At 44.2% G+C, this 20,265-nt stretch overlaps 1 protein-coding gene across 1 annotated transcript in view; it reads left to right on the plus strand.

Moving 5' to 3' along the window:
* Positions 1–3,062: 3,062 nt before the first annotated feature.
* LOC130293851 (carbonic anhydrase 6-like) overlaps positions 3,063–20,265 on the plus strand; it is a 72,076-nt gene continuing 54,873 nt past the window's right edge. Inside the window, exons 1-2 of the mRNA XM_056543019.1 lie at positions 3,063–3,178; positions 4,587–4,769. Of these exons, the coding sequence (XP_056398994.1) occupies positions 3,088–3,178; positions 4,587–4,769 (274 nt within the window). The 5' untranslated portion in view covers positions 3,063–3,087. The remainder of the gene's footprint in view (positions 3,179–4,586; positions 4,770–20,265) is intronic.

Genomic DNA, 20,265 nt, shown 5'->3' on the forward strand with positions numbered 1-20,265 from the left:
GATGATGGGCCGACATGGCCAGCTGCCCAAAGATCTAACGTTTGGACTCCAAGCTCCATTCAATAACTCTCCGCAAGCTTCTATAGAGTGGTTCTATGACCACCAAAGAAGGATCCAGGAAGCAAGAGAGATTGTCAACAGAAAGATGGGTGAGGTTCAACAGAGGCAGCAGCAAGACTACAACCGTCATGCCTCCGCCAAACCTCTCCAAATAGGTGACAAGGTTTGGCTGCGGAAGTTCCCGAGAACTCATAAACTGGACTCCATCTGGGAAATGGAGCCTTATACGGTATCCGCAGTACCCTATCCCAATTCAGATGTGTAAGCATTCCAGAAGTCAGGGTACGAACCAGAAAGTACTCCTGAGAATAAAGTAATGCACGTAGTCAATACAAGGTAGCAGAAATGTCAAAATGTTATCTATATTAGTTGTCTAGCATAAAAGTGTCTAGAATAAACTTAATATAGTGTTCTGGGGAGAAATGTTTTAAATGCCAAGGGACCCCAGTAGCCAAGGCATTGGGCAGAAAGCCTCAGGCAACCCAATCCGCAAATGTCTAGAGTCTAGTCATATATAAAATTTCTAATATATAGTCATAAGTCTATTTATGAGTATTATGTTACATGCATAGTCCAAATGTCATGTTGTGTTTAATCCACTCTTTTGCTTAGTCAAGTAATCAAATGCATAGTCAAAGGTCTGTAAAGGAAAGTTATATGTATTGGTCCTAGTCATTATTAATCCTGTTCTCGGTTGAACACCAAAAAAACTATCATGCATTGACAATATTACGGAGACTCTTATGTTATCGGTTTTACCAGCCAGGAATGGCCGTTTGTTTGCAGAAAATGCCTCAGGACTGCATCTGGCCCCAGGGCCACCTTGACCCTCAACTCTAACAGAACCTGCATCGAGGGGGACTTGTGTTAAGTAGGGGGGATTGTGATGTCCCAGTACAGGACATGGTCCTGTACTATACTTAGGCCCTGTCAAGTTGAGTCCCTCAGTGTCCTGAGGGCTCTCCTGCAGTGTTTTTCCCCTGTTGTTTCTAGAATGTTGTGTATACTGCTTTAATGTATAGACAGGATCCTAATGTATAGATAGAGCAGAGGACCTGTGAGAAGTTGTCTCAAGGACCTGTAATTCTGTCACATGTTATGTTATGCAGTCACATGATTTGTTGTCACATGTTCTCCCAGAAAGCACCAGCTTAACCTATGGCCCGCAGCTTGACCAATGGGCCTTAGTCCAGCCCCCACTATATAAAGGGGCGGCCATTACAATTCACTCTCTTCTCTTACCACCTGCTTCTGAGTACAGCAAACACCAGAGTTCTCAGTACCAGAGACCAGCATCTGGAAGGCCACAAAGCTACAGTCATTCCAGTAAGTCAAAGTCTATGTCTGCTGTCACTACAAATAGTCAAGTCCTGCATATAGTTAAGCCTCAAGATAATTGTCTCAAGTCTATTACAATTATAATTGGTCCCAACAAGCTGTGAAGTCCTTCTGGGTTCCTGGCCATTCCTTAACTAGCAATTGGAATAGCGGAGATACCATATATGGCTAAAGGTTTTTACATAGAAGTAATTTACAAATCTGTATAACTTTCTGGCACCAGCTGATTTGAAAACATTTTTTTCCCCACCAGAGTACCCCTTTAACCCCGCTGCCTCTTCACTTCACTGCACTAGGAACGGCTACATCCCCAACTGCTCACAGATGACTAGCTGTCTCCCTCGCCTACTGTTTCCTGCCCCTTTTCTGGTAGATTGTTAGCCCTCGCTGGAAGAGCACTCTCTCCCTTCTTGTAAGTCTGTCATGTCCATTGTACCTAAATTTGTATAATGTATTTTAATACTTATCAAATGTAAAGTGCCCTGGAACCAAGGGCACAATATAAATAATAATTAAAAAATAATAATAATATATATATTATTAATAATAATGATCATCTTGCTGTATCACCAGTCCTGCATGGTGTGTACCTGATTTATGTGATGCCTTGTCACTTAAAAAGTAAATTTTCATAAGTATCTGGGATCAGCATGCCTTTACTTGGTCTGACTTGCCTATCACATTACCTACATATTTCTGCATCACAGACCAGTGTTTCCCAACCGGTGTGCTTCCAGCTGTGGCATGCTGGGAATTGTAGTTTTGCAACAGCTGGGGGCACACTGGTTGGGAAATGATGTCATAGACTATTATAGTATATGTACATTCTTATCACGTCACCTACTGTCCGAAAAAACCCTGAATCCATACAAAAAAAATAGTTCAAAGTAAATTATGTGCCTATTTATAACACCGTGCTTATTAATAGTATTAAAGGGGTACTCCGGTGAAAAACAATTTTTTTTTAAATCAACTGGTGTTAGAAATTTAAACAGGTTTGTAAATGACTTCTATTTAAAAATCTTAACCCTTCCAGTACTTATCAGCTCCTGTATACTACAGAGGTAGTTGTGTAGTTCTTTTCTGTCTGACACCTTTGCCCATGTCAGGAACTGTCCAGAGCAGGAGAGGTTTGCTATGGGGATTTGCTCCTACTCTGGACAGTTCCTGACATGGGCAAAGGTGTCAGACAGAAAAGAACTACACAACTTCCTCTGTAGTATACAGCAGCTGATAAGTGCTGGAAGGGTTAAGATTTTTTATAAAGAAGTAATTTACAAATCTGCTTAACTTTCTGGCACCAGTTGATAATTTTTTTATTTTTTTTTAACACTGGAGTACCCCTTTAAAAGGTTGTAGTATTGTGTTAGGAGCCTTGGATTCTATAGAGTTGTGAAGCGTGCTATACACCAGTATTTACTGGGTAGATTAATAACACAGAACAGGGCGATGACACAAACCCTCCAAAGCCGCTGATAAAACGTGACAAGCCTGTTTGTGTCAATCAATACAAACCTATTAGGGCAGCTCTGAACTCTGTATCCTCCAAGAGGGTGGGGGGCTGATCGTGTTTGTGCAGTGGGAGGGATAAAGGCATTTTTATAGACTTTTTTTAAATTATTATTTACACACACTGAGCCCAACATTACGAGGCAGACTGCAAATCCTATCAGACCTACAGAGCCAGCCATGGGGAAAACAGTGCATCTCAACCTGTACGTGATTCTGTCTGTCTGTGTCGTAATATGTGGCGCACATGTGGTGGAGTGGACTTACCAAGGTAAGACGACAACCAGAATACGCCATCTTTTCAAGCTTATTGTTCAATTTTTATTTATATTTTATTTGAAATAGAATCTTAAATGTTTAAATGCCTTGCACAATTCTATCTAATAAGATTGTTTGTATATGTGAACATTCATAGATATGTATATTGTTTTTATGTATAATTTTTTGTTATGTATAGTTTAAAAAAAATTATACATAAAGAAATTATACATACATATAAGTTATACATACATATACATTTTTATGCACCAAAAAAAAATCAGACCCTGTTCACATTTAGTTTGGCATACAAGATTAAACAATGTCACTGAACTTTGCTTTTGCATTTTCACATTGGGGGAGATTTATCAATATGTCTCCACTTAACAGCTTTTTTTTTTGCTGTGTTTTTTGGCTTATGTGTGCCAAATTTAACAAAACGGCGCAAGACTTTGATAAATTTTGCACAAATGAAAAATCACCTCAGAACTTGCTGTAGGATGTCATTTTTCTAAGGCAAAGCAGAGGTGGTATGAATTTGTGTTTAACGATTGTGCAACATTTTTGTGCCCTTTTAAAAAGTCGCAGTTAATAAATCTCCTCCATATAAGCCCATCCTGTTTATTCCATTGGTTTAAAAAAGACTACCCTCCAGGGAGGGATGCGGTGAGGAGGCCCAGGCCAGCCTAGGGGGTATGACCCTGAATGGCCTCTGGGGGATGGGTGGGGCATAGTGGTTTTCCATTGTCAAGTGTATAAAAACATGCAGGATAGTGTTGGCCCAATTATGAACTTTTTTTTTCATTGGGCACTCCTGTGTTGCAATGCAATTTTGACCTACAACCAAAAAAAAAAAAAAACTCCAGAGAACTTTATTGATCTTTAGTTATAAAATTGTACATCTTTGTAGTAACAAATAAATCCAAATGAAGCGCTGACACGTTTCAAACTTCTAGCGTTCTTATTCATGGCATAACCAAATACAAAAAATCCATGTTTATGTCATGACTAAGAACTCCAGTAATTCATTTTTTGAGTTTTATTTTATATTTTGTATAATGTTGTACAAGTTATTTTTTTTTTTTATGAATAAATACATTTGTTGACTTACCTGGAGCTGACAACCACTCCTCTTCTCTGCATGCAATGCATCAGGAGTTAGCCCAGCTTGGCATCCCATGTGCCCATGTCCTAAATTGAGGTTTCCGGTGAACAAGTGTTCTTTTCATGATGGACAGATTCCTTTTGCACATGTCTTTAAAAACATGTACTCTAGATTAACCCATTAATTTAACTATAACATTTAAATACTGTAACTATTGTGTCCCTACATCTGAAATGCACAAAATCATCTCTGATGCAGAAATGTTTAGACAATGATCATCTGTTGCAATAATGAATGAATGTGTTATTGTTTACAGAAGGAGAAGTAGATGAAGCAAACTGGGGTAAAAAATATCCCCTGTGTGCCGCAAAACATCAGTCCCCTGTTGATATTCAACGGAAGAAAGTTGCATATAATCCTGAGCTTGTTCCGCTGGATTTAGAAGGCTATGATGGACCATTGCATGGACAATTCCGAATTTCCAACAATGGCCATTCAGGTAATCATATCATGTTTGTATTCTCTTTCTCACTATTATTTTTAGTATTGTCATGGACCAGTATTAAAGGAAATCTGTCATCACTATCCCCTACACTAACCTGTCATACAGGCTTGTAGTGCGGGTGATATTGATCAAAATGATACTTACGGCGTCCTGAACCGTCACTCCGTTCTGCCGTAATTCATGTTTTTCGGTATATGCAAATTAGTTGCTTGGGGCATGGGCAGAGCTACAAACCCTGCTCCGGACACTGTGACATCATCTTTGATGGGAGCCTATTTCAGCAGAACGCCGTTCCGGGTGAATCCAGAAAGCGTGGCATGCACAGTACAGGCCGAACGAGGAGGGAGGGGGATTATGAATATGGAGGAGCCGGGCGCAGCCCACCCGACAAAGATGGCATCACAGTGCCCGGAAAATATGAATTACGGCGGAACGGAGTGACGGTTCAGGACGCCGTAAGTATCATTTTGATCAGTATCACCCACACTACAAGCCTTTATGACAGGTTAGTGCGGGTGATACTGATGACAGATTTCCTTGTCCCAGTTTTAACTGGTAGGACCCAGTAAAAGAAGCCCTGCTCTAGTGACTTAAACCTGCTTAAAAAAGTACTTTCAAGTCTTTTAAAACCATAATTGAAACCTCCTGTGCATGGAGGTATATGAGGGTAGAGGGTCTACAATACAGGTCTGTAGTACTGTAGTATGCTCCCAATTGCAGCTCATGTTCCATCATGTGGTACCTCTGTGAGGCAATGCATTCTGCTTTAGCAACAAAGTCTCTTGAAGAGAACCTTCATATTGCACCATGTGTTGAAACGTGAAATCATATTTTCTCATAGATCCTTATGGAAGCCACAAATTGAAGGCACATAACAACACGGCAGAGCTTACAGAACGGTGTATTATGGATCTCCAATATAGTCTTATTCATGAGGTCTTAACTTAAGGTGGCCATATATGCAAAGATGATTTTACAGATTTGATTGGGATTTTGTGGTTTGGGTTTCTATCTTTGCATTGGAAAGAAGGAATTGACCTGACATATTCCAGTGACATCAAAATTCTCTCTGCACGTGCAGAGTTTTAGAAGAGAGATCCAAACATCAAATATTTCTTGGCTCCTTTGTATGACTAAGAGGACATCTCTAGGTTTATTATACATGTCCATCCCTGTTCATGGAGGAGTGTAGAGTTATTGACTAACTTGTGGCTCCAGCCCATGTTTGGAGAAGTGTATGGCCCCTTAACAATCAGATCAATGTTCAGAGTAAAAGGTAAAAGAGAGTGTTTTGTCTGTGTGTAAATGTTAGTTCAGGAAAAAGTAAACATATCACTCATGAGGCGACTTTTGGGATTTTGATGTCAGCTTTGCCAGGCAACTAGAGCCTCACCAGCCAGAAAATGGTAATGCTTTGCACCACTATTAGTCAAGTCCATACAAAAATGACCTTTATATACCCTAAAATGTATCTCCTGAGCCCAGGATTATATTAAAAGTAACCAGATATTTGGGCAACTATAGAAAGTCATCTGTGCATACGGCATCCATTTTAGGACATCGTCAGTCGTCAGCTATAACTCCGTCGCGCGTCAGGCAAAACAGCATCCCACCTCCTCCCTCGGACCAATCACTGTCAGTTGTCAGCCGCAACTCCGTCCCGTCAGGTGAAACAGCATTCGGCCTCCTCCCTCACACCAATCGCCATCATCCCTCAGATGATTCTCCCTCAGACACAACTTCCTGCGACATAGCAGAGCCAACGCTGCACAGCATGTATAGCAGAGTCAAAACTGTGAAACTTGCACATGTTCTACAGACACTACATCTGCTACAGAGTCTGTATAGCAGAGCTGACACTGAATACCATGTACAGCAGAACCCGTATAGCAGAGAGACGACACTGACTCGGCTTTGCAACATGGCAGGAAGGTTTTTCGTCTGAGGGATGACGGAGTTTCGCATGAGGGAGTTTCGGATGACGGAGGGGGGAGTTGCGGCTGATGCCTGACGGAGATTGGTCTGAGGGAGGAGGCGGGATGCTGTTTTGCTTGACGCGGGACAGAGTTACGTCTGACGACTGATGATGTCCTAAAATGGACATGTATGTGCAGAATGTCATGACTTATCATAACAACCTCCCTAGCTGCACCTTGGGGAAGTCTCACAGTGAGACCCATCGCAAAATTCTATTTGTATAGAATTAGGTGACCACAGAGTTTTACCATGAGGGTTTCCCATTTTAGTTTACATTTCTTAATATACAGTGTCACAGCATTCTTGATGGTTACATTTTTTAAATGAGGCGCAGAAGCTTAGTGGTTACATTCTAGTTAAAAGGGTTTTATGAATATAACAATAACAGGAGTATGACATTGTTGAATGGTCACAGAATATGTTTTAAATAGCTGCTCTCTGGTAAGTAGCATCTACCTGGCCTGTGTTACTTTACCCATGTCACACTCATCTCACAATTCCCTAATTCTGACAATGCTCTCAAGAGCCCTGACCATAGTTGTAGTTTCCCATCAAAATACTATCTACCTCTACTGGTACCCCTAGGCCTCACTAATGCCTGCCTCCAAATCGTCTTTTAGCTCTGTTATTGGGAAGGGTAGTTTCCTCAGACTCCACTCTCAGTGATCCGGGCAAAACTGGGGGGGATTCAGTAATTATCGATCCCCCCACATAATCCCCCCCCCCCCCCCCCGGTTCCTACGCCCATGTTCCTGGGTTTAAGCACTCCAGTTTTCAAGATTGGGTTCCTTTAGTGTTACCTGCCTTAAGATCCCAACATAAGACCTTTTTGGTCACGGTGCAGAAGAAAATCTCTACATATAAAGTTTTTTTCTCATAAGTAAACACATATCTAAGCATTAAACAATATTATAATATTATAGCACTATTTCTTGGTAAAAGAGGTGAGGTCTGCGAAATATAATTGGGTTGTATATCCAATAGATTATGTGAATTCCTAGTTACATGCTAAAGTATTAACAGGTAATCCAGGATAATGAAAGGAAGTCATTTTAGAGAATTATGGAGTTAATTTTAAAAGAATATATGGGAACCTAGGGGAATTGTATTATGGGTCAATCAGTAGTTTCTGCCAACAATGACGCTGTTCCCCTAACACAAGCCCAGGAAAAAGACCTCTGTAGCCTGGGTTTTCTGTGAACAACTGTAAACTTTACTTTTGTGCAAATGCAAGAACTTTGGATATTGGTTGGATTTGTACAGCTTTAGTTTCAGGAGAATAAGTATTTAGTTACTACCTGTCCCTTTAATATTGTGCTTGTTTGCAAACTTTGATTTTTAGTGGTGATTTTCTTTTGCACTCGGACTAGTATTTGTCTACTTTGGTACTTTCTTACTCTTGTACTTGAATAAGACTTTTGTAAATGTGGACTAACTTTCTAAATTACTGTGTTACTGACAAGGATCTTCACGGCAGTGAACCATGGTTAATGTGTAGCATTCCCCTCCACTTACTGAATTATGGACTTAATTATGAAGGAATTTCCCGACTTAAAGGGGTACTCCAGTCGAAAACATTTTTTTTTTCAAATCAACTAGTGCCCAAAAGTTAAACAGATTTGTAAATTACTTCTATAAAAAAAATCTTAATCCTTCCAGTACTTATCTGCTGCTGTATACTACACAGGAAGTTGAGTTGTTCTTTTCAGTCTGACCACAGTTCTCTCTGCTGACACCTCTGTCTATGTCAGGAACTGTCCAGAGCAGGAAAAGTTTGCTATGGGGATTTGGTCCTTTTCTGAGCAGTTCCTGACATGGACAGAGGTGTCAGCAGAGAGCACCGTGGTCAGATAGAAAAGAACAACTCCCCTTCCTTTGTAGTATACAGCAGCTGGTAAGTACTGGAAGTATTAACATTTTTTAATAGAGGTAATTTACAAATCTGTTTGACTTTCTGTAGCCAGTTGATATAAAAAAAAACTGTTTTCCACCAGATTACCCCTTTAATGGTGTGTTACTGGACCAGGACCAGAGGCAAGCTGGAGTATTGACTTATCAGATAAATTTACCTTTTATGACGAAGTTACCATTAGAATAGCATGTAACCCCACAAAACAAATACTACGTATTGACACAAATAACCACATAATAAATACAGCAAATAAACCTAGCCACGTTTCACATGTACGGCTTTCTCGGCCGGCTGGGGAGTGGAGTGCAATAAGGGTCTCAGGAGTGAAACTCTATGCGATCAACAACTTATGACATGTCTGATTGACACACGTGACAGTAACGCTTTAAGGGGTACTCTGGTGGGAAAAAAAACATTTCAACTGGCTCCAGAAAGTTAAACAGATTTGTAAATTACCTTTATTAAAAAATATTAATCCTTCCAGTACATATCCGTTGCTGGATACTACAGAGAAAGTTGAGTTGTTCTTTTCTGTCTGACAACAGTGCTCTCTTCTGACGCCTCTGTCAATGTCAGGAACTGTACAGAGCAGGAGCGAATCCCCAAAGCAAACCTCTCCTGCTTTGGACAGTTCCAGATATGGACAGAGGTGTCAGCAGAGAGCACTGTGGTCAGACAGTAAAGAACTACACTTCTTCTGTAGTATAGAGCAGCTGATAAGTACTGGAAGTTTTAAGATTTTTAAGTAGAAGTAATTTACAAATCTGTTTAACTTTCTGGCACCAGTTGATTTAAAAAAAAAAAAATTTCCACTGGAATGCCCCTTTAAGCTTGACAGAGCAGCTGTGCTGGGCAACCAGCAACTGCCCCTCTTATGGTAAGCCATCTTGGATGTTGTGTTTTTCTGTGGAGAGTGGATGTGGACTAAAAGACCAGATATTGTTAGCATACACAAGTGCAGGGTATACGTGAACATAAAGTATTCTTGGGAACAAAATTAATTAAAGTTTAAACACAGAATTTTACCTGAATTATCCCTAGGGACAGTATTGGAATAAATACTACATAATCTGTAAGACTTTAGTGCAATAAATTTCCTTTGTAGTGCAAACACTTTTAAAGGGGTACTCTACTGCCCTAGTGTTCGGGAACATTTGCATTGAGGGTGTGTCGCGAGACGTCACAACCCCAGCAGCCTGCACCTAGCGTTCGGAACAAAATGTTCTGAACACTGGGGCAGTGGAGTACCCCTTTAAGTATATATATGTTTAAGTGTATTTATATATATATATATATATATATATATGTATATGTGTGTGTATGTATGTGTGTGTATATATATATATATGTATATATATATATATATATATATATATATATATAAATAATATACATACACAATCATGTCAGAAGAAAAATTAACGCCACACTCACCGGATTCATTTTTCTTCTGACATGTTCGCTTATATGTTTCGACTTATTCTGTTGAACTGTTTTATTTATATATATATATATATATATATATATATATATATATATATGTATATATATATATATATATATATATATATATGTATATATATATATATATTTCATTTATTTTTCTTTATGAACAGGATACATTATCGTGATTGTTTTGTACCAGACAGGATTGTAGTATTTTCAACTTTAGTACATTGTAATTTGTTTTGCAAAGGTAATTTACATTTTCTAGTTAAAACTTGAATTCTGCTTGACAAGTTAAGATCATTTTTTATTTTTAAGTGACCGTACTAGTTTCTGACAATTATACAGTACAAAATATAAAAAATATGATTTAGCATAAGTAATCATTCTAGTGCAATTTAACTTAAGTGTTTTAGAGTCTTTAGCAGGCATATCCATGGTAAACTCTTAGTAATGCACATTTTAAAAGTCCTTAATACTAGAATATATTTTTTGGTAAAAAATATAAATGCTATGTATGAAGTAAATCCTTCTATGGAAATAAAACTCTTTTGGAGTTATTACTAACGCAATAATTTCACCCATGCATATGTAGTGCACACTATCTATCTATACTTTTTCAAGACATAGAAAATGCCCAAGATATCTCATAGCACCATTAGTTCGTTGTCCTTGGCAATGTAACACTTAAAGGGGTACTCCACTGGCCAGCATTCGGAAGTAAATGTTCTGAATGCTGTTTTCACGTTGCGGGGGTCGGCCACGCTCCTTGTGACATCACGGCCATGCCCCCTCAATACAAGTCTATGGGAGGGGGCATGCCCCCTCCCATTGACTTACATTGAGGGAACGTGACCATGACAGCGTTCAGAACATTTACTTCCGGATGCTGGCCAGTGGAGTACCCCTTTAAGGTGTGTTGTAAAAATGACATTAAGCCAACATGGTAACCCAGAAAATGCAACTTTTAGGCTATTCGTCTTACATTACTTTTAGAAACTACCATAAAAGCCTTTAATAGAAATGAGGACCTCTCCCGTCCCATTCTTGTTGACTTGGGCAATGCTGGGAAGAGAAAACCACATGAGGCTGCCTGCATGACCTGCAATGCTGTCACAACTATAGTGGTGTAGGTCACTGTAGTGCCTGCAGGGATAGCAGACCACCATTGGATATTTGTATTTGCTGGTGGTCAAAGATGTTTTGGCTTAGTAGCAATGTCTACAACTGTTGGAGAGTTTGTAGCTTTAGTAGGACCAGTCACATATGTACAGGCCCCCTTTTCGCTCTTAGGGGTTGGTAGGTCCCGCCAGTCCTCATTCCAATCCTCTGATTTTAAGGGGCAAAATATTTTTTGACTAGGATTTATGCGCCTGCTGACCGCACTTGCACATTTACCCCTATTTCCCTTAGCTGAAGTATATTCTATTATCTCTCCCACCTGTACATTGTAGGAACATATTCATTTTCACTGCCCTCCTGTTTCCAGAGTAGCAGTCTTGGATGACCTGACCTGATCAAGAGGGGACTCATTGGGCCAGGGTCTGTCCAGGCATCTGATGTATTCCAATTCCACATGGATGGTAGTCTGCTGTATCTTGTGGGCAATACCATCAAGAGCTACCTCATGACGGTAGGGTGCAACAGGAGGTCTAAGTGGTAAAGCTGCAAGGGCATCCTGAATCTTCGGCTTGTCTTCAAACAACCACCTTGGCAGGGGTAATAAATCTGGGGGGCATCCAGTATTGGCTTATCGTCAACCCAGACCCCACTATGTAGGCCACGATTAAGACTTATCAGACCCCCAGGACAGAGATCACCCCTTAGCCCCCAAACAGGACCTAACCAAAGTCTTCCCTGGGTTTGAGCACTTTACACATTTCCAACACTTGGTTCCTTTGGTGTCATCTGCATTCCAATTACAGCATTATACTCTATTGCTTATAGTAAAGAAAAAAAATCCTTACATATTAAGTACTAAAGTAGATGTTAATTTGAAAGATTTTTTTTCCCTATAAGCACTTAATGATATGTTGTTTAATGCTAGGAAATGTTTATTTCTTGGTAAAAGAGGTGAGGTCTGCAAAACATAATTGGGATGTGTCAAATGGATTATATGAAGACCTAGCTAAATGCAAAAATATTTTACAGGTAATCCAAGCTAAATACAGGAAGTTATAGTAGAATTTTGGAGGTAACATATTTAAGGATATATGTGCTAAGCAATGTTTTGCCCCTCTAGGAAACAGACTGGGATATCTACAAAAGGATTTACTCAAACACTCATTTCTAAAAAACAGTAAAAAGGAGGAATTATTAACTCAGAGACTAGTTACAAAACTCAATCTAAATAAAGCTTCCAACCAGAACTGATGTGTCTTCTGGTGGTTCTCCCTTTTCTATTCGGCTCTATAAAATAGGGATCGACCGATTATCGGTATGGCCGATATTATCGGCCGATAATCACGATTTTGGGCATTATCGGTATCGGCAATTACCTTGCTGATAAGCCGATAATGCCCCGCCCCCCGCACCGCGACCGCCCCCCACCCCCGACCCGCCGCACCGCGACCGCCCTCACGACCCACCGCGTCGCACCCCCCACCGTAGTGCTGGGCGGTATACCGGTATGGATTTTTGCCTCCCCCACCCTCCGAGTCAATAAAAAAATAAAAATAAAATAAACTTACCCGTAATGGGGGTGGTCCGGGCCATCCTTCCTTCCTGTAGTGTCCGGCGGCATTCCGGGTGGAGGGTGAACCGGTCCGGGCTGTCCTTCTCCGGGGGTCCTCTTCTCCACTCCGGGCAGGCTCCGGCCTAGTACGCTGCATAGACGCCGCTACGCCGTGACGTCAGGTGCGACGCTGCGCACGGGCGTCACTGCGCAGCGGCGTCACTGCGCAGCGGCGTCTATGCAGCGTACTAGGCCGGAGCCTGCCCGGAGTGGACAAGATGACCGGCGGAGAAGAAGGACAGCCCGGACCGGTTCACCCTTCACCCGGAATGCCGCCGGACACTACAGGAAGGAAGAATGGATGGCCCGGACCACACTGACAGGTAGGGGAGAGAAGCGGGTGGTGGCGGCGGCGGCCTATGGCACCGCAAAAGCCACTGCAGTGCATTGATTTAAAGCGCCCGCTTTAAATCAATGACCTGTAGCGGTGTCGAAGGTTGATAAATAGCCGATAACTTATACCGGAATATCGGTATAAGTTATCGGCTATCGGCCCTAACCTCCACCGATTATCGGTATCGGCCCTAAAAAAACTATATCGGTCGATCCCTACTATAAAACACAAAAATGTACATGCATTGAGCCAATACCAACAAATTGGGGGAGACCAACAGCTTTGTAAAAAAAAAAAGAAAATGGGGATTGTGTGTTATACCCTGCGCTCCGTGAGCGCATCTCCTCGTCCTTGTCAGCCGCCGGCGGGGCTGAGACTCGCGTCGCGGCATGTGCCCGCATGCGATTCTCAGCCCGTCACTCACCTCTTAACCCTGCCTCTGTTCTTCAGATCCGGCGCGTGTGCCCCGCCTCCTAGGGCGCGCGCGCGCCGGGGCTTTGAAATGTAAAGGGCCTGTGCGCCAGTAATTACTTGACACCTGTACCTCGCTTATAAGTTCTAGCTCCTCCCTCTTGCCCATGCCGGATCTTTGTGCCTGAGAGAAAGCAGTATTCCGTGTTCCTTGTCGTGTACCAGACCTTGCATCCCGCAACCTGACCGTGTTCCTTGCAGCCTGCCTATTGACCTTCTGTTATTCTACTGACTATGCTCCTGTGCCGCCTGCCCAGACCTTCTACTTGCCTGACTACGTCCTGCCTTGTCCCTTCTGTACCACGCTAACCTCAGCCACCTGTGTGGTCGAGTCGTGCCAGGGGTAGCGACCTGGGTGCCAAAACCAGCGGCACCTTAGACTCCGCTCCCTGGCAAGGCCTGCACCATCTGCCACACAGGTCCAGTGGATCCACTACATCTCCTGCTCCAGACCACTGTGGTATTACGGATCTACTACCTCACGAGTTCCAGTAGTCTGCGGTGAGTCTTACAGTAAGATGTGGCCATGGAGCCCGCTGAGGTTTCAGATCTCCCATCCGTTGTGGTTCGTCAGTTGCAACAGTTGGCCCATCAGGCGCAGCAACTAAATCAACTGTCCACCATGATGTAGCAACTTCTGACCATGCAACCGCAGTCACAACCTATTCCAGCCTCTCCTCCCGTTCTTGCAGTTCCTCCTGTTCGTCTGGTTCTTCAGTGCCTCCGGAGGAATCATGTCTATGCCAAACTGGAAAAATGCCTTTTTGAGAAATACAGTATCCCATTTCTTTGTTATATTGTCTCTCATCAAGGTCTGCAAATGGATCATGTAAAACTGTCTGCGGTGTTGGATTGGCCTCGCCCTACCGTTCTTCGGCCTATTCAACATTTCCGGGGATTTGCCAACTATTATCGTCAGTTCATCCCACATTTCTCTTCTTTGGTCGCTCCCATTGTAGCCCTCACCAGAAAGAACTCTAACCCTAAGTCATGGCCTTCTGAGGCCGAAGAGGCTTTCTCCAACCTTAAGTCTGCCTTTGCTTCAGCTTCCGTACTTACAAGACCTGATCCGGAAAGACCTTTTGCTTTGGAGGTTGATGCTTCGTCCGTAGGAGCTGGTGCAGTTCTTACCCAGAAAAACGCCAAGGGTAAAACTGTAACCTGTGGATTCTTTTCTAAAACCTTCTTGTCAGCAGAAAGGAACTACTCAATCGGAGATCGAGAACTGCTCGCTATAAAACTCGCCTTAGAGGAGTGACAACATTTGGATATATAACATATAACAAGTGAATAGATGATCACAGGAAAAATACCGGTATTGGTAGTGCAAATCACTGCAGGAGATGTTTCAAGTAGGATGATTTCTTTATTAAGCTGTATAACAACGCGTTTCAAGGCTACAATGCCTCTTCATCAGGTAAAAATGGCTTACAAACTTGTATCTATACATACACAGTATTTATAAAGGAAATTTGCACCAACAGATAGATAAGCTACGCCCCCTGAAGGTGGGGGATCGTGTTGCAGGAAAAATGTAAATAAAAACATAAAAAACATATATCAAATACATTCAGTACATTATTTCTAGTAAGGACTGCATATTAGTAGGTTAAATCATGGATTACTATGCAGTGAATATAAGTATTGTGTCCGCAGGTGATATCAGGATTCGGATATCACTGCGCATGTGTCCGGAGCGGAGGCCGCGATGTAAACTCCGGACGCATGCGCAGTGATATCCGAATCCTGATATCACCTGCGGACACAATACTTATATTCACTGCATAGTAATCCATAGAGGTCCTGGGAGCCCGAGGAGAACATCTTGGACCGTAATCTCCTCAAGAAATTTTTGTCCCATAAAAAGAGGGGGAGACCAAAGGGTGGGGTACTGTTACTTATACAATTCGCTCCGGCCGGACATACCGGCCGTGAGCGCATCTCCCTGTCCTTGTCAGCCGCCGGCAGGGCTGAGATTCGCATTGCAGGACGCAGCCACATGCGAGCCCCAGCCCGTCACTCACCTCTGTCCCCTGCCTCTGTTCCTCAGCTCCGGCGCACGTGCCCCCGCCTGCTAGGGCGCGCGTGCGCCTGGGCTTTGAAATTTAAAGGGGCAGTGCGCCTGTAATTACTTGACACGTGTACCTCGCTTATAAGTTCTAGCTCCTCCCTCATGGCCTTGCCGGATCTTTGTTTACCTTTGTGCCTGAGAGAATGCAGTATTCCATGTTCCTTGCCATGTACCAGACCTTGTATCCCGTGACTTGACCGTGTTCCTAGCCGCCTGCCGATTGACCATCTGCTATTCTACTGACTACGCTCCCGTGCCACCTGCCCAGTCCTTCTGCTTGCCTGACTACGTCTTGCCTTGTCCCTTCTGTGCCACAGTTCACCTCAGCCACCTGTGTGGTCGAGTCGTGTCAGGGGTAGCGACCTGGGTACCGCCTGCCGCAGCAAGTCGATCCTGCTGTGCTGCGGGCTCTGGTGAAAACCAGCGGCACCTTAGACTCTGTTCACTGGCACGGCCCGCGCCATCTGCCACACAGGTCCAGCGGATCCACCACATCTCTTGCACCAGACCACCATGGTATTGTGGATCTACCTCCCGAGTTCCAGTCGCCTGCGGTGAGTCTTACATTGTGGCACAAGAAAAATTATTTACCACCACTTCTACATCACAGAAAATGGTAACAGTGACCTCCAGGAAAGTTTGGAAATCCAGCATTGTCACCAGTGATAGTCCTGTTGCTAAGCAGCTAATCTATCTTCCTAAAACGTTTATTGCTTAAAAGGATTTTCCAAGTGTATCTGGATTTTCAGCGTATCCCAATTGGTGATCTAGGTTTCTAAGTTGAACTGCAATACCAGAAAAACTCCATGAATAGTAAAGGCAATGTAATGTGTAATGAAGAAAATCTGGTTCTGACTCAGTGGCGTTGCGACCGGGGTGCGGGGGGTGCGGACCGCACCGGGTGACACCAGGCTGATGGGGTGACACCACTCTGCCAGCACCCCTCCCGGTCCTCAGCCGCTGACAGCACCCCTCCCCGGTCCTCAGCCGCTGACAGCACCCCACCCCCCCGGTCCTCAGCGCTGACAGCACCCCCGTCTGACAGCACCAAACTCCACCCCCACCCTAGCTCCGGCTTGTGACGGGACGTCAGCGGGCGGAGCTAGATGGACGGCGCTAACATGACGTGAGCCTGGGGACAGCTGGAGCAGCCGAGCCAGCAACCAGTCTGCACCAGTCAGCCAGGTAGAGAGAAAAAGGGGTGCTGTGGGAGTTCTGGGGGGTTGTTGCTAGTGCATTATGAGGCTGCACCCCATCATCCCCCAGCACCCCCCCCCCCAGCAGTAGCACCACCATCATCCAGAAGGGGGGGGTGCTGGTGGATGATGGTGGTGCTACTGCTGGGGGGGAGGTGTTGCTGGATGATGATGAGGCTGCACCCCATCATACACCAGCACCCCCTCCAGCAGTAGCACCACCATCAACCAGAAAGGGGGGGGGGGTGCTGGTGGATGATGGGGGTGCTATTTCTGGGGGGAGGTGTTGCTGGTGGATGATGAGGCTGCACTCCATCATCCACTAGCACCCCCCAGTAGTAGCACCACCATCGTGCACCAGCCCCCCCCCCAGCAGTAGCACTCCTATCATCAACCAGCACCCCCCCCAGCAGTAGCACCCCCCAGAAGTAACACCCCCATCATCCACCAGCACCCTCCCCCAGCAGTAGCACCCCCATAATCCGGTAGCTGATTCTATTACCATAGGGGGAATGGGGGGGGGGGGGGGTTGCTGGTGGATGATGAGGGTGCTATTTCTGGGGGGGGGGGTGTTGCTGGTGGATGATGAGGCTGCACCCCATCATCCACCAGCACCCCCCAGCAGTAGCACCACCATCATCCAGCAGGGGGGAGGGGGGTGCTGGTGGATGATGGGGGTGCTATTTCTGGGGGAAAGTGTTGCTGATCATGGATGATGATGGGGGTGCTATTTCTGGGGGAGGAGGTGTTGCTGGTGGATGATGAGGCTGCACCCCATCATCCACCAGCACCCCCCCCCCATCAGTAGCACCACCATCATGCACCAGCACCCGCCCCCCCCCAGCAGTAACACCCCCATCATCCACCAGCACTCTCCCCCAGCAGTAGCACCCCCATAATCCAGCAGCTGATTCTATTACCATAGGGGGAATGGGGGGGTGTTGGTGGATGACGGGGTGCTACTGCTGGGGGGTGTTGCCAGGGCACCCCCTGCCCCCCCATTCCCCCTACCCCCCTGTTCTGTGGTAATAGCATCAGCTGGTGGATGATGGGGGTGCTACTGCTGGGGGCACGGTGTGTGAGGTTTATATTCATAGAGTGTAGTGTATACTAGGGCTGCATGATATGGGAAAAATGTGCGATTATGGCCTAAATATTGTGATTTCGATATGTGATGCAATGTAATAAATAAATAGTGAAATCCCCTTATGTCATGTCCAATCTCCTCAATTTTACAACTATTCACCCATTTTATGCCCACCGCCCATTTCACATCTCCCCCCCTTGTCACATTCTGCTCCCCCTTGTCACATATTCCCCCTCCCCCCCTTGTCACATATTCCCCCTCCCCCCCCTTATCGCATATTCCCCCCCCTTGTCACATATTCCCCCTCCCCCCTTGTCACATATTCACCCCCCCTTGTCACATATTCACCCCCCCCTTGTCACATATTCCCCCCCCCTTGTCACATATTCCCCCCCCCCCTTGTCACATTCTGCCCCCCCTTGTTACATATCCCCCCCTTGTTACATATTCCTCCCCCTTGTCACATTCTGCTCCCCCTGTCACATATCCCCCCCCCTTGTCACATTCTGCCCCCCCATCACAATCTGCCCCCCTGTCACATTCCCCCTTTCCCCCCCTTTAACATTCTGCCCCCTCCACCCCTTGTCACATATTCCCGTCACATTCCTCCTCCCCGGCAGCACACACGCTAGGTTTGTGTGTGTTTGCAGACCTTTGAGGACTTTTACCTTTCAGCCAATCACTGGCTTGACATGTGACACCGCTGCGGCCAGTGATTGGCTGAAGGTAAAGGTCCTACAGCTTGTATAGAGACACCGGGACCGCACGGAGGTGTACAGATGCAGGGATCGGGAAGAGGTGAGCATAATGTTTTTAATATTTTTTATCCCTGCGCCCTTTACTTAGATCAGTGTTTCTCTACCAGGGTGCCTCCAGCTGTTGTGAAACTACAACTCCCAGCATGCACGGACAGCTTTTGGCTGTCCGGGCATGCTGGGAGTTGTAGTTTCATAACAGCTGGAGGCACCCTGGTTGGGAAACACAGACTTTTAATATTTAAATTAGTTTTTATCTGCCCTGGCCGGCCCGCGCTGCAGCCACACACGGGATCCGCCTGGGCAGATAATCGCAAATTTTCCCGGGGGCCATATCGATATATGGCAAAAAAGCAAAAATCGCGATTCGATTGTTTTTGCGATATATCGTGCAGCCCTAGTGTATACTAGTTTATTATATTTAGAGGATACAGTGTCTGGCAGGTTTATAATAATAATAATAATTTTCATATAGAGGATCAGAATGCGCTGACATAGTGAGGAGCCGTCTGGGCGTCACATTCTGCAGAGAGAACATTTAGCTGGACCTGGTGGTATGTTCCATCTGAATTAGATAAGGAAAGACTATAGAGAAGACGTCACCTGCAATCACTGATATCATTCTGTATTCTCCTCACTATAGAGAAGACGTCACCTGTAGTCACTGATATCATTGTGTATTCTCCTCACTATAGAGAAGACGTCACCTGTAGTCACTGATATCATTGTGTATTCTCCTCACTATAGAGAAGACGTCACCTGTAGTCACTGATATCATTGTGTATTCTCCTCACTATAGAGAAGACGTCACCTGTAGTCACTGATATCATTGTGTATTCTCCTCACTATAGAGAAGACGTCACCTGTAGTCACTGATATCATTGTGTATTCTCCTCACTATAGAGAAGACGTCACCTGTAGTCACTGATATCATTGTGTATTCTCCTCACTATAGAGAAGACGTCACCTGTAGTCACTGATATCATTGTGTATTCTCCTCACTATAGAGAAGACGTCACCTGTAGTCACTGATATCATTGTGTATTCTCCTCACTATAGAGAAAACGGCACCTGTAGTCACTGATATCATTGTGTATTCTCCTCACTATGTCCTATCAGAGCTGTAGTCACTTGTAAGGTCTGCAGTTAAGATGAGTGAAACTTAACTCCCAGCATAACCTCACCACTGCTTAAAGGGGTACTCAGCTGCAAAACATTTTCTTTTGAATCAACTGGTGCCAGAAAGTTAAACAGGTTTGTAAATTACTTACTTGAAGGATTCAGATTTTAACTTCCTGGCACCAGTTGATTCAAAAGAAAATCATTTCCAGTGGAGTACCCATTTAAGTAATTCTGGGAGTCGTAGTTTTAAATGGTGAAAACCTCTTTAGCGCTTTTCCATTCTGTGGCAATTGGTATATTTAATTATTATACTGGAATTTTTCACAATGCACTACACTAGTGGTATCCGTCACAACAGGCTAAAAACTTTATTATGTGGAGGGGG

The sequence above is a fragment of the Hyla sarda genome, chromosome 10 (assembly GCF_029499605.1).
Source record: "Hyla sarda isolate aHylSar1 chromosome 10, aHylSar1.hap1, whole genome shotgun sequence".
NCBI classification, from domain to species: domain Eukaryota; kingdom Metazoa; phylum Chordata; class Amphibia; order Anura; family Hylidae; genus Hyla; species Hyla sarda.